The sequence below is a fragment of the Aptenodytes patagonicus genome, chromosome 14, assembly GCF_965638725.1.
Source record: "Aptenodytes patagonicus chromosome 14, bAptPat1.pri.cur, whole genome shotgun sequence".
NCBI lineage: Eukaryota > Metazoa > Chordata > Aves > Sphenisciformes > Spheniscidae > Aptenodytes > Aptenodytes patagonicus.
In genome coordinates, this window is record NC_134962.1 from 10,934,416 (window position 1) to 10,948,932 (window position 14,517).

The window sequence follows — 14,517 nt, forward strand, 5'->3', positions numbered from 1 at the left end:
TGTATTAGAGGTTCAGACACGTACTAACATACTAAACATTTTTTGACAGAACAGATTTTGGTATCCGCTATACATTTTAACAATGGTACTAACATGACTTACTTGGATTGTTCACCTCAGATTCAGCTATAGTGCAACTTATTTGGGAACCTTGTCCTATCATAGTTGTACACCAGTCTGGTTAGTGATGCGACTAAGAAAGGATTTTATGCTGTAACAATGTAGAAATACATAAAAAAGGTGAAAGAGCTGAGCAAGGCCTGTACGTGCGCGTGTTCCCAGGCCTTTTGTATGTTCACGAGTAAAAAGTTGTTATAGGTCCCCTGTTCCAGCCATCACAGCTTCCCTGGAAACAGTAATCCTGGTACTCTTGCTGTAGTGAGAGATGACCATGTGCCACGGTGACTGGAAGGAAGCGGTAGGCCTAGGCCTGTCTGACGAACAAGTGTTCCTAATGCTGGGTACACCCCCCCAGTCAGCTGTCTTACCTGTGGGTAAGTAAAAATCAGCTGGGAGGAGTATGGAGAAATCACTTACAGCAACGGTACGTGGAGCACGCGCAGGCACTAACAGAGCACAGGCCTCTGCCAAGAACTTTGGAGACAGAAACCGGAGAGCTTGAGAAGCTTTAAATACATTCAGAAAGCAGAATCTTCCTAAGCTTTAGGGGGAAAAAATCAGTACTCAGATAATTGACTCAAATAAGGCAGGTGTTAAATTTGCCACCTCAAGGAATAGCAATTAGCTGATTGACAGGGTGTTAGAAGCTGAAGCTGAGCTTTCTTAGGAGTCTGCCCTCCCTGGCATTTGTTCTTCTTTCAAAGGTTTTATTTACAGGTGTGCTTATCTTGCAAGCATCCGTCAATTCTCCATTGAGTTTGGTTTCCTTGACTTGTGATAAAACTTCCTACTTGTGACAGTCTTTCTTACAGCAGGAAAAATTCTGCCAGACTTGCTGCTCAGCAGGCCCTGAGACAAGCAACACCTCTGCTAGAAAAATCGCGTTTGTTTTGTGTTGTACTCAGCCCAGAGAGCAGCTCTTTGCAATTGCCTCCAAAGCATGTACGTAAAGGATGTTTGTGTTCGTGCCTGCTGTTGACAAGTATAGCTAACATGTTTTACAGCTGCTGCGTGGCTGCTACCTCTTGAGCCAAAGGCTGAGATCAGATTATTTTGAGATCAGATTTTCTGTTTTAGTCCGGCAGAAAATCCCCTCTCAGATCTAGCAATGGATCTGTTTCCTGAGGTAAATGTTTTTAGATGGTAGGAGTATCACTCAGGCTTGTGTAGCGCTTGTGTCACACTTGTAACTTGTGTAACCCTTACTTGTTTGATCTTGATTCAGACGTGACAGATAAGGGGATTGTATTACTTGCTGCATCTCGCTCTCTAACACCTTGTTCCAGTGAGGCTCTGATCCTTCTGGGGTTATTTGGTGCCACAGCAAGCAAGAATGAGCAGTTCTGAAAGTGAATTAGAGATTCATCCAGCCCCAGAGAACTGAAATATTTTTGACAGCAAGAATTAACAGGTGAGCTCAGCAGAAATCCTAAAGCTGAAGCTTACTTGTAGATGCATTTATTTACATAAAAATAAATATGCACAGCTGCAGTATTTGCTTGCCCTTTATCTTCCTTTGCAGGACAAGTTAGATTTGCCGAGTGCCCACATTCTCTCCCAGCGGACACAGTCACTGACCGTCTTCAGTCTTTGCCCCGCCAACAGACAGAATAGCTGGCTACAGACTCCGTTGTGCACCTGAGGGGCTCTGTTCAGAGTCCTTCCAGCCTAACTCCACCTTGAAACGGGGAGTATGTGTTCTACATGCACCTCTAGATCCAAGAGTGGCTGAAGAGAAGGCAGGTAATCTAGTCCCCCCAAATGTAAACATGTTTTTATTTAATGCCTTTCACTCATCACAAGGTACTTTTTCCCCACCCCCAACCCCCAAAACCAAGATGGCAGCATAAGGCACCGTGTAGACACATGCACAGTCCACATACCATCTATGTAAGATTTAAAAACACAGCTATAGTTCTTACCAACAGTACCATGTGTCCTTATTATTAATGTACACAATATGATTTTCCTCAGAGTTTGTTCTGGAGAAATGAACTATTAATTTAGAACGATAAGACTTTCCCCATCCACCCACCCCAAAAAGCCAGATTAAAAACACAGGTACAGAGCTTAATACCAGAGTAATGAGATTAGTTCATAAATTAAAAAAATACCAAAAAAAAAAAAAATCAACAGTTTCACTCTTATTTTCAGAAAGTCCCATGTGATGTGATGTACTGTGCAGACTCCTTACTATGTCCTCTTCCCCTTTCAAAAGCAAGAAAAGTGACAAGTAGACCCAAGACTTGTAGTGTTTGTCGTTGATGGCAAAAAGGCAGTTACAGCTCTATGCATCCGGCTTAACCATGTAACTGCGGGATCGCCAGCGAGTTATCTGAAGGCTTTTCCTCTGTCCAAAGGCAGAAGGACTTGACACAATGTTCTTTGGCTGCAAGTTCTTAAAGGCTTCCACTGAAAGGGTTCTCCTTCAAAAAAAAGAAAAACTGCAGTTGCTGTGGGATTTTTTTAATAAGAAAATGATGAGGAATAGGTGAAACCGATGTAATAGTTTGAGTGAAGCCCTCACAGTGCTAAGATGTTGGGGTCTGCTACAAATATTCAAGTTCCAAGGCGTGCCGAAGAGCTTCCAGGTCAGCGTGACAAGAGATTCTCCAGAATGGCATGTTGTGCTAGAGTGAAACCAAAAGAGGGTATTTTTTTGTTTTTGTTTAATACTGAGATCAAAACAACTTTCTTAGTTTGCACCCTCAGGAACAGAGCTTTGTACTTGGGCCACCAGGTTGTCACGGTGTCACAGGCAAGGAGGCTCACCTTAGAGAGGAAGGAGGGGAATGGGGAGTGCCTATTTGCTGATACCTTTCTCCCATGCAGAGAGGAAGACAGATCCTCCACAATTTGGGAGTGTCCTGTTTCAGAGATGATGTAGGATGCCGGCTGACTTTCTGAATGTACTAGCTGCTAAACTTTACTCCCCTATTTTTTCATGGATTAATTAGGAATGTTTCTAGAATTGCAGTACTCCTAGAAACACTTTTCTTGCCACTTAAGACTCTCCAGAAAGCATCATAATCCTGTCCTATAACACCAATTTCAAAGTTGTCCTACTTACTACTAGTGAAAGCTGTTGCCAGTGCTTCACAGACAAGTAAACAATATAGATCCTAAAATGAAGTTATTAAAATTTACAAAAATATAAACAGAAGAATATAATACCACACAGCGTCAAAATGCTTTCTAACAATTCCCTTTCCAAGGTAACTGGAACAGTAGGTCATACTGCATTTTCTGGAAATGTAGGAACTGGTATCATTGCTCAGATCAATTATTCGTTTAGTTTAACACTGCTGCCTCAGAGAAAGGCTTATATGACAGCTTGTCCTCAAGAAACTTTCCTAATTCCTTTTTTTGAGAGACTATCTTATATTCTTCTCCTGCCCCCCTGTTTTTCAATTCATATTTACTGTGATAAATCTAATCACATATACACATATCCAAGTTCTAACCAGTCGGTTCCATTTGAAATCTTAATATCTGGACAAAATCTGGAAAGGTCGACTATGTGTGACCGCCTGTATCTTCTTTATAGTATCTTGAGTCATCTCTTGAAAATTGTGAATGTACTCTAGGAAAACCAGCCTTGTATCTGAAAGAGGACAAAGCGCCAACTTCTTTAAGTGCTGTGAAACAAGCACAGTTCAATTACGCAGGGGACCCGAGATGGAAACTGTAATCTGGTAAGGTACAGACAGTACTCTGAAAGCATCACTGTAACAACATAATTCTGCAATCATTAGCAATAGCCACGATCCCGGCAGTTGCTTGCAAAGAGATAACCTCAGAATAATTAGAACTTGCTTTTAGATGTGAAATACAGCTTTTCTTGGAATGTTCTGGTGAGCCTGGGGTTTGAACTGGATTTGTTTCTAATCCAAAACAGTTAAAGCAGTTTTACTTTAGATCAAAGACACAGCTCGTTTAGATTTTATAACAGCATTTGGGCTTGTGATTTTCTTAGCTTCCTCCCAAAATACCGATCTCTGTACAGTCAGTGATATGTATGCAGTAACAAACCTATAGAAAGCCTTAACTGACAGAGTTTACTCCCAGTGTGGGAATAAAATTTCTGAGTATTTTATCACTGGAAATAATTCAGCTGTAAACATACTGCTTCTGGATAAAGAGTTTAGACAAGGCTTTAGAGAATATATACTTCCTAGATAGATGATTCTGATGAAGGGAGATGTTCCTTTTCCAAGTGTACCTACCTGTGTAAAAAAACTCCAGTGGTTCCAGATGTTTATTTTACAGAGTGTCTATTTACACACCTCTAATGTTTAAATACAACTCAAGCTTCCCTCTGGTATGTTGCCTATCAGTAAACAAACGTTTCCTTCAAGCTATTTATCAGTGTGTATAGAGACAGCAAGCAAACACAGACATCTGAAGCGACTGGAATCCATTGCTCTACAATTTCACTTTAAGGGGAAAAGTTATTTCCTTCTCTCCCCCCCTCCCCTGGTTGTTATTAAACCCCTTCCATTAAATTATCTATTTTTTCTTTCTTAAATGAGAAGAAAACTTGGCCTCCCAGCCACTCCTGTTGTTCAGCATTTACAGATTTATCACTCATCAGACAGGTGAAGAAAAATGACCCACTAAAATGGAGATACTATCAGTGCTGTCGGCAAAACAGTGAAAGGCACTCTGCCTGCCCCCCCCCCCTTTTTTTTTTGTATAAAGCTCAGGTGTGTTGAAGCCTGAACTAATGAGTGTCATCAATCAAAGGAGGCAACAGCCCAGCAAAGAATGTGCTCTACTAATGGGAGAGCTGCTTAGGCCAGGAGACACAAGCAAGAGGGCTCTTGAAATCCTGCCTATAGAAGGTTGTTGAACCTTCCCACTTCTTCATACAGCCAGAGAGCCCTTGCAGCCTTTGATGCAGTCACGTTCACTGACCCGCTACCTTTGAAGTACGGCACCGGCTGTCAAAAGCAGCAGGCTATTATCACTTCATTCCCAGTCATGCATTTTGGACTCTTCTCTGACAGCTCCTTAACCCTTCATGAACTAGAGAACCATCTGCAGATTTAGCTAGTTTTCCAAGGTGGGGGCAGGTATTGTTGCTTCCATTGGCCAGGGGAAATACACTATAAAAAAGAGGGTTTCTGCTGCTTTGAAGACGACCCAAGATAGATACAATTCTGCAGATCTTATTTGCTGGGATCCCTTTGTTCCTGGGCTTGTGCACCAAACGAGCTCAAATTTGCTTGGAAAGTCTTTGCAGGATCTTCATTCAGAATGAGACGTCAGGTCCTCCAGCACAAGGTTCAGCTGTATAGCTGAGTTCCTGTGATGTAATATTTTGTACATCACCTGAGCTACAACAGTAATCTGTGTGCCTATTAAAAATTAACTAGTTTGCTGAAGATGGGACTCATGCAGTCAGTTCCTGCATCTCAACTCATATGCAATGCTCCTGAAGCAAATGCAGCTCAATCACATTTCTGCAGTCACATCAGGAGCGCAAGACTCGGGCTGCACAAAGACATCCTTCAAGTAAGGCTTGCCATTAACAAATTGTATTCCTGTCCCTGTAAAGCCAAATAAATGGAGATTCCAGGCAGGCTTCTCTTCTAAAGATTAGGAAATTAAAATGTCAGCTGTTCAATTCTCATGTTGTACAATTCAGTTGATGTACCAGACTGCTTTCCTTTAGGTCGTTGTTGTTCTCCATGTTTCTACCACTCCTGGGTTTCTGTAATACACTGATACCCCATGTGTATGGCAGAAGGTATTCCTTGCTGGATCTCTAGCCCAGCCCTGCCCCCAAGTCACCGTAAGCAGAAGGAGAGCTTTGGTCTTCTCAAAGTTTGCTTTTATCTCTTCCAAGCTCTGGGGTTCCGGCTTCTCTCCTCTTACAGTCTACCCAAAACAAAGAAGCTTCAACTGGTCCCTAAAACTCCAGTTCTCATTTCCCAATCAGTGGACTGTGGATACCAGTGACTGGAGGACTCAACTGGATGCACAGGTTAGTCCATTTAATTCTTTCTAAGGCTACCTATGCCAGTGGGCCACATTATGTACCGCGCATGAAATATTACCAAGGGCTTGTTATCCCTGACCATACTGCTTTCGCAGTTTCTGTTCTACTTTGTATTCAGTACATCTTCCCAATTTCATTTTGCTTGTGGAATTAATCACATTGATCCATAAATCATTGATAAAGGCAGCAACTCAGTACTAGTCCCTTTGGTATTCACTCTAATGATGTTACACCCTATGATCTCAACAAGTCATAAATATAAATACATGTGTGTATATATGCATATTCTAATAAGTAACTAAAAACTAATTCCAATAATTTGGAATTTACAAAAGCAATGTGTAGATCAGAAATTCACCCTGCTTGCTCATCTGAGATCACACACTGGAGTTTCCCTTTTCATGTGTTTAAAGCCATCTTTATTAAGCAAGAATGATTCCTGGAACATGTGACACAGCGACTACCTGAAAAGTTGCACTAGCTGCCAAGGTGGGGGGATTTACAGTAGGAAATTTCTCACAAGGTTGTTGAGTATTTTGCATATTAAGAAATGAGACCAATTGTAAGCTGTTTCAAATGGAGGGAGCTTCGTTGAATGCTTAAGTAAAGAAAGGGTCACTGAAATAAAAACTTGGAAGAATCCAGCATGGTATCCACAAACTGTACCTTTTTTGCTCCCTGTTCCTCTTCAACACCATCTCCTATTACAATGTACACGGCTTTCCTTCCAAACCTTTGCATTATTCTTTCAAAACAGCTCTCTTTCCCTAAGCAACAGAAGAGAAGACACATTTTTTTATCTGGACACGTACAGCAGGTGGGGCTGACATTCAGGTGCTGGAAATGGAGTTGGGACTTAATTGAACTTGCTGCTACACTCCTTGTTTTCTTTTGAAATTAGAACCTAACTGAATCTTCATCAGAGATGGATTCTCTCCATCTCAAGACAGCTACTAGCATTTTCTTTATCAGCCAAGGACTTCCAAGTGCTGCCAGTTTTCTGTAAGCTTTGTGACTTTGATGCATTACTTAGACTGCCAGTTGGTAGACTGATGTGACACTCGTGTTGTTCAGTTTCTAAAGCCCTTTTCTGTTCATTCTGGTTGCAGTAAAAACATAAAAATACAAACCTCAGAGGTTCAAACAATTATACCAGAAAGGACAGAACACAAAAATAGCCCCAAGCCAACCCTACCAGTATTTATTACTCACACAGCTTCATAAAGCTCATTCAGCACACTTGACCCCTCTGCAAGAATAGGAGGATCCAAACAGTGTTTCTGTATGTAACAGGACCAACCAGACTGTCGTCCTCCTAGCTGGGTGCAGCTGAACATCCCACATGCAGTAGATGCTCCATAGGGTGGGTATTTTTCAGGCTCACTCCCCCATGGAGACACTTGGGAAGACCTTTTTTTTTTTTTTTTTCCCCAGTCTGTACTAGCTTAAATGTGGGCAGTCAGGATGTGAATTAGAGATGTGTAAACATGGAGCTAAAAATAAAGCTCATATATTGCTTGTTGCTATCAGGTTGGATGGACGTGCCTGACCTAGGGACAAAACTTCAGTCTATCTTCAGTGAGGCCTAAGTTAGTTTGCTCTTACCTGTTTTTGTTGCACTGTAAATGTTTTCAATGGGGAAGACAGTGCCCAGTCCATAGAGAAGCACTTTAGCAAGAGCTGGTATAAGCTGAGTTGTGGTGACCAACACATTGACGCAGTTAGGCCTAGAAAACAAAAGTTAGTAGAAGTGGCAATCTGTGTTTCTTTCTTTTACTCTAGACTGAAAGATGGCAGGAAGCAAATCTTTCTTGCAACTGCAAGTTCCCGAGCCATTGGGAGATCATGCAGCTGGGGGCAGACAATGTGAATACTGTGATTGTCTTTTTATCAACTTAGTAGAATGAAAAAAACATAAAACAAACTAGCAGCAGTGATGCAGTCTTACTGCATGCATGCCAGGATCTGTTTTGTGGGGATTTAAACACCATGTGGTAATGTCTGTGCTGGGTTCTTTGAGTGAACATGTTCAGGGATAGAAGGGCCCTTTTCTCCCTTTCCTACTCTTTTGTAAATCTGCTCACGTGAAAAGCGTGCCACAGATGAGGTAGCCAAGGGAAGGCAAGAAAAAGGACTGTTTTTTCTTTTGCTCAGTTCATCATCTCAAGCTCACCCCAACCCTTGATAATTCAAGTCTGGCAAACATGTGCAGACTGGCCTCCCACAGGTTTGGCCAGCAAAGTCCTATGAACGTGTCTCGATTTGTTTAGAAGGGGGGAAAAAAAGGGAAGCAAAGGAGATCCTGGATCAAGCCTGTAGGCAATTCTTTAAGCTGTTCTTACCGGGAATGTATCAAATTCAGTGCCTTCAGAGCATGAGTGAGCCAGAGATCAGTCAGCGCTTCAAGTTCTGCTCTTAACTGCAGCCAGGTTTCCCTCTTAGGAGCTCCTATTAAACCTGTAAGCAGGGAAAGCATCTTTGCAGAAGCACAGAAAGGGAGTTGCGTGGCTTTGTGTGTAGAATGCCAAAGGGCTCCTGTCTGTGTTCGGAGCCCTATCTGTCCCACTGCCCTTCTCTTGGCCCTGGTGCAGGCTGCTTCCCTTTGCCCACTGCCATGTCATTTCAAGGCTCTGCCTTGAGGTACATGAGGCCTGTCTGCAGCATGCTCCTATGCTACTGCAGCTCAGCTTCCTTCCTCTCCAGGGGAATGGGATCAGTCACCTGCATGCTGTGGGACCTCGTTAAAACACCTTTCTTGGAGTTAGCATAAAGCTGGTATGGGAAGTGAGCAAGAGGATGAAAGAGCTGTGTATAGTGGGTAGTGGCCTGAGCTGAGAGCCATCTGAAGCCAGGATGGTTTTGTTTCTCCTGAGAAGCTGTGTACCCTTTCCAGTACATGCAGGTACGCTATTCCTCCAACTAAAAAAAAAATGTTGTGGCGATATTCTGAGTTTTGCTTCTTTCTCCTTCTAGTCAGAGACCTGGCACTGATGTTCTAAAAGAGAAGCAGAGCAGCCTATTGGAAGAACTGTCTGGAACTAGCTGAGATGAAGGAACTCAGGGCATCCTGATACCTGGTGGTATTGTTTTGGGGGAGTTAAGAACAGGCTGTTATGATACAAGAATGCCTTCAGACAGAGATCAGCCATGTGTCTGTTGAAAAAAAAGCACATTTAGTTTTGAACTGATTGCTTGCTTACTAAGCATTTTGGAAAATTGGAGAAGGTTGCTTTCCTGCCAAAGAAATTATAAAATAAAGTCCCACACTCAGACTTGAGTCCTCCAACTGCTAAACCAGGTATTTTAGCATACCTCCTGCAAATCCTGTACAGAACCTTATTTAAGGATGACTGCTGAAACACTTGCTCAGCTCAGTGTGAAGTATTTTCATCACGATGCTCTCTACACCTCCTCCATAGCATGTCCCTAGCAGGGTCAGAAGCATTTGTGAAGATGAAAGGCACGCTTGTTGCCTGACCATAGACACTTACCCCCTACATTGTTTTTGTAGGTGTTGTACATCTCTTTCACCCGACGGTAGCGGAATGCTAATTTCCTCATCCAGTCAACTCCCCCATGAACGCCCGAGCCCAGACACAGATTTGCACTGGCAGTTGAACTGTGAAAGCCATCTGCGGAGAAGTTGTATGTGCTGGGAAAGGGAGGAGGAAAGGGGAGAGGTCAGTATAATTACAGTCTATACAGTGCCAGCAGGGAGTGAAAACAACTGAAAAGAAATGTGGAGACAAGCGGCAGCAGAGATATACACAGGACATGCTGTACAGAACTGGAGTTCATCTCTAGCATGGTTACTAGCACAGATTTAAAAAAATGTTCTTACTGTAAACACAATGCATGTTACTTAGCACTCCCTGCCAGTTCTGAGGTTCTCTGGACTACAAACACCTGACTGTCCTCAGGTCACTGAAAGTCCTCACCTGCCTCTCATCCAGGCTGGTAAGGTAACTGCAGAAATACTCAAATCCTAAAGGAGAAAATTCTGGTGTTCTCTTTCTGACTCCTTGCCTGTATTGCTAAACAGGCTCTGAACATACATTAGATCAAGAAAAAAAACTAAGAAATTAACTAAAGGAGCCTTAACTGCCTGCAACATGTAAAGTTTGGGGGTGTTTTTAACTGAGTTAATATTTCAAAGCAACTCTGGAGTAATTACCACAATGAATTGGGTAAAGTAAAGCAAGCGAAAGCTCCACAAACACCTTAAACAGGCAGTTTCTCTGAAGGAAGCAATCCTGCCTTCTATCAGGCATTTGTTCTTGTCTTCAGCCCTCCTCGATGTCCCCTTCTTTGTACCAGCACAACCACTTCTTCAGCACTGAGGTGAATCAGAACAGGGAACTGTTCCAGTTAAAAGATAATACAGCTTTAAAAAAAAAAAAAGTTGCTTTTCACCTGGATCAGTTCCCTGGTTTGGGGGAGGGCACACAGAGGCAGTACCAGCTCATGTCATCTTAAAATGTTTGCCAGATGACAGCATCAGGATGGGTTTCACGGTTTGAGTAGATCTCAGACTGAGCTGCGATGGAAGAGGGCAGCTGCAGCTCATGGGGCACAGTTGGCTGGATCAGGTCACAGACCCAGTGGATTTGGACAAATTTGGCTTGAACCAGAGCAAGGGAAGGGACAGAAAGGCTCAGTGACACAGACCTACCTTTCTCAGCTGCAGCTTGAAGTTAGCTCAGCTTATAGTGCTTCTGACACCTCACTGGGGGAGCAGCCAGTGCTTGTATATTCACATCCTGATTTACTGCACAGTAATTTCCCCTTCTGGAAAGCCCTGATGCCACTTTATTTCTGTATTAGAGCATCCAGATAGGAGTTTAACACGCTTAACATACTTCAGTCAGCTCAGCTTCATTTCCCACATAGCTGCCATGAGCAGCTGAGAAGTATTTCTGAAACAACTGAAACTACTCAGGCAGGGGCTTTTCACAGGTTTCAAGATACACAGTTAGCATACGGATTTTTTTGTTCACTCAAAGTAAGCGCACTGATTGAGATAAAACCCAAATTAATGTTTTAATCAATGCCTGCACAAGTATCCAGACTCACCTGCTTACAGGCAACTGGAGCCAAAGGGCCTAAATATACATGTGCCATTTCAGCGCATTGCAAAGCACAAACTAGCATTTCAGTTACAGCAAAAAATCTTTCAAATGTTCTCTGCAGAAGGAAAAGTCTCTTCCCTAAAACAGTTCATGTTTTCTGTGCTGTTTTTGCACCAATTTCTTATAATAACCAGCCATAAAAACACAAATTATAAAGCTCTGTATGAGCTCTGCACACTTCATTCTTGTGCCAATTACCATGACTCTGCAGGCAACACTTTGGGAAAGGCAGACGTAATTGTACAGAAGTAGTTTTTATGTACATGATGCTCTAACTTATACAGATAATGATAATGTTTGGTGTAGTTTTGGTACAAGCTTCTACCAGTGACAAGGCTCTGGCACGGCAAGGTCCACAATCCTCACTACTAAGCCCATTCATTACAGATTGAGCAGTGGGAAACCTTTCATTCTGGTTTTGAGGTGTTTTGGCCACACCTGTGCCAACTGGCTAGCCAAATCATATCAGAAACTAGTGTAGTCTGACTGGAGTTCAACCTAATTTTAGATATATTTCCCAGGATGGTTCAAAGCTCAGTACAGTCAGGGCTTGACAATAGGCACAGGCATATTAATGTGACAAAGGGGACTCTGTGCTTAATAAATGCAGACAGCATGGAGCCAGGGAGGGGAGAGGGCGCATGGCTGTTTACATCACTGACCAGCCCCCTGCTATTTTCAAACAGCTGGGGACTATCTGACTTGCAGCTTCCAGCCTGGAGATCCCGTACCTTAGATCTTGACCATTATCATCTGATGATACATCATCTATGTGGATCTGGTCACAGTCCTGAGAAGCGTATGAAAAAAAAATACAAGAGTAAGTAAATGCTTTGAAAAAAATTTTGAACAAATGTAATAGAAAATTACTTTAAGGGTAATATTAAGGAGATAAAATCTTACATATTGCTAGTATTGACTGGCACAGTCTAGTCAGTTAATTGTTAGGAACAAGTATCATATAGCACTTGAATATGAATAGACAGAGTGTGTGTGTGTGTGTATGTATGATCTGCTGTTATCTAAGGGCACAACAGCTCTTGAATAATACAGTAAGTGAAAATCCTTCCTATGCAGACAGGAGGGAGAGAGATATGCTTGCGTTTTAGCCAGGAAAACTGTGTTTTTTAAACTTTGTATGCACGCTCCAGCAGAGATTTGGCAGCCTCTGCCCCATAAGAATACTGCTTTGGACAGGAGGTGTATGCCCACATAATTACAAGGGAAGAAGGTCTGTCCCAAAGAAACTTCCAGACGCCTATCCTGCTGGTGTTTTCCCAGTTCATTCTGAGGGGGCTGAGCTTCCTTTGATGTGCAGGGAAGCTGGGCTGAAGCACTGAAGGCGGCACCCTTTCATAGCCCCAGCCACAGACAGAATTAAGGAATAATGTGTGTCAGTAATGAGGAAATTCGTGCACAGGAAATTTAACCAGAATATATACTTGGAGCTCAGCCTGCATGAAGTATGTACTCTTGATCTTATCTTCCAAAGTTCTTCATTGTTTCAATGGTGGAGGCCCTGCCTCAAAAATTTGAGAAATGTTATTTCTTTCGTTTCTTTCCTAGTCTTAGCATTAAGATCAGAAAGAGAAAAATCAGGAAGCTTCTCCCACCACCTTAAATCTCCTTTCACCATGACCGCTGCAGGTAAAAACAAAACAGAAAGCCTTCAAGCTGATGAAGACTATCTATTGTTCTGGTTGATTTTTCAACAGAGGTAAAACCACTTGGAACAACAGGACTCCCAAGTCAGAACAACTGCAGCTAACCAAGGTGCAGTTATTTTTCACCACTTCGGTATTCTGTAAACCACAGAATTTGTCTTACCTTCCTTACACAATTATGAGTTTGATGCATTACTTTAAACTAGCCCCTTTCAAAAAAAGAAAAAATCCCCAAACAAGTAACCAAACTTGCTATCAATGACAAATGTCACAGACAGTTCTTGTCCATAATCATGAGATCTTCTGCAGCATTTGTTTTAGATAAATGTCTCAAAAAGACACACGATTTTATCTTGTTCTCATCCCATCAGTCCTCTTATCAACCTATCACTGGGGCGTATATTTCTGCATATAACTGGAGCTAAGTGGCTGAATAGCAGAACTCTGCTGGCACCTCTCTGTCCCCTCCACCCCCATCATTTTTTAAGCCCCCCTCCCAATAGCTGTTTGAGCCATGCTCGGATAATATTGATGCAGCCCACTCCAGTTGTATGATGCAGGGCATTAAGTCAGGGGAAAGGTATTTGTGGAGGGATCTGTTTTTCTCATTTGTGAATGAATTGTTCTGTACACTGAAGTGTGACAACAGTAGCTATCGCATTTCTAACTTAATAAAATACCATGACACTTCGTGAGACGCTACCTCATAGTCCACCGGCTGAGCCTATCGTGTTACTGGGTGAAACACAGGGAAGCTGGTTAAAGCAAGAATGTGGACCATATTTTACTACTTGGTTACAAGACTAATTTTTCATTCTTGCAGAATTTCCTTGAAATCTTAGTGAGTAGGGAATCAAGACAGGGTATCTGGGCTGCTGAAAAGAAGGTCCAGACTGTTCAAATAGAAGTCTGCAATGGCAACATATCCCAGTTTTCACATCTGCTGACTTTTTAAAATGATACTCTAGGATCTCAGAGGTATACGATGTGTGGCACGTACAGCCTGTAACTGAGTCAAACATGTAAGACTTCAGTCAACCCTCACAACTCTGGGAACTGAACTGGTTTTACTGTTGTGGTATCTCTAGGTCAGTCTATGCTACACAACCTACCTCCAGGTGGGCCCAGACCCTTGTACCCACATGTAAAGGAGCCTGAGCTAATGCAGCTTTGAAATGGTACTGCAGGCTTGGAGAAAGCCTCTGCTGCCTCCTTGTGAAAGACAAGCTGCTCCTGAGGACACATGGAGAAGCCCCTTCTGTTATCACTTGCGCTCCCTCTGAATACTCTCAAGGTATGTCTCGTGCACATATGAAAACAACTTACGAACACACAGGTTGTCTATTTGTGTATCAGGACTGTGTTAGAGATTTTTAAACATTTTGTGGATTCATTGATCAGTCAAGCTTGCATCCCTTATTAGGTGGGGGGTTAACAGTTCCCAGAACATAAAACCTCCAGGGGTGGCTCTGAAAGGCAGTAACTTGTAAACACACTAATCCCCTTGGTTGTTAATTCCTCATCCCCTTGTCAGTCCCTCTGTCCTTAATACCTGTTTTCCAGAGTGCTAGACAATAATATCTCCAGAGGGACTCGGGGT

At 42.5% G+C, this 14,517-nt stretch overlaps 1 protein-coding gene across 9 annotated transcripts in view; it reads right to left on the bottom strand.

The window, feature by feature from the left end:
- Window positions 1-1,562: 1,562 nt before the first annotated feature.
- EYA2 (EYA transcriptional coactivator and phosphatase 2) overlaps window positions 1,563-14,517 on the bottom strand; it is a 105,846-nt gene continuing 92,891 nt past the window's right edge. For 6 of the 9 annotated variants that reach the window (XM_076352041.1, XM_076352042.1, XM_076352039.1 and 3 more), the window contains 6 exons: window positions 11,985-12,043; window positions 9,616-9,776; window positions 8,467-8,581; window positions 7,730-7,851; window positions 6,791-6,891; window positions 1,563-2,750 (listed from right to left, as the gene is read on the bottom strand). In XM_076352041.1, the coding sequence (XP_076208156.1) occupies window positions 2,670-2,750; window positions 6,791-6,891; window positions 7,730-7,851; window positions 8,467-8,581; window positions 9,616-9,776; window positions 11,985-12,043 (639 nt within the window). In that variant the 3' untranslated portion in view covers window positions 1,563-2,669. Of the gene's footprint in view, window positions 2,751-6,787; window positions 6,892-7,729; window positions 7,852-8,466; window positions 8,582-9,615; window positions 9,777-11,984; window positions 12,044-14,517 lie in introns of those variants that run through there. The other 3 variants (XM_076352043.1, XR_012996483.1, XM_076352045.1) reach the window with 3 other exon arrangements.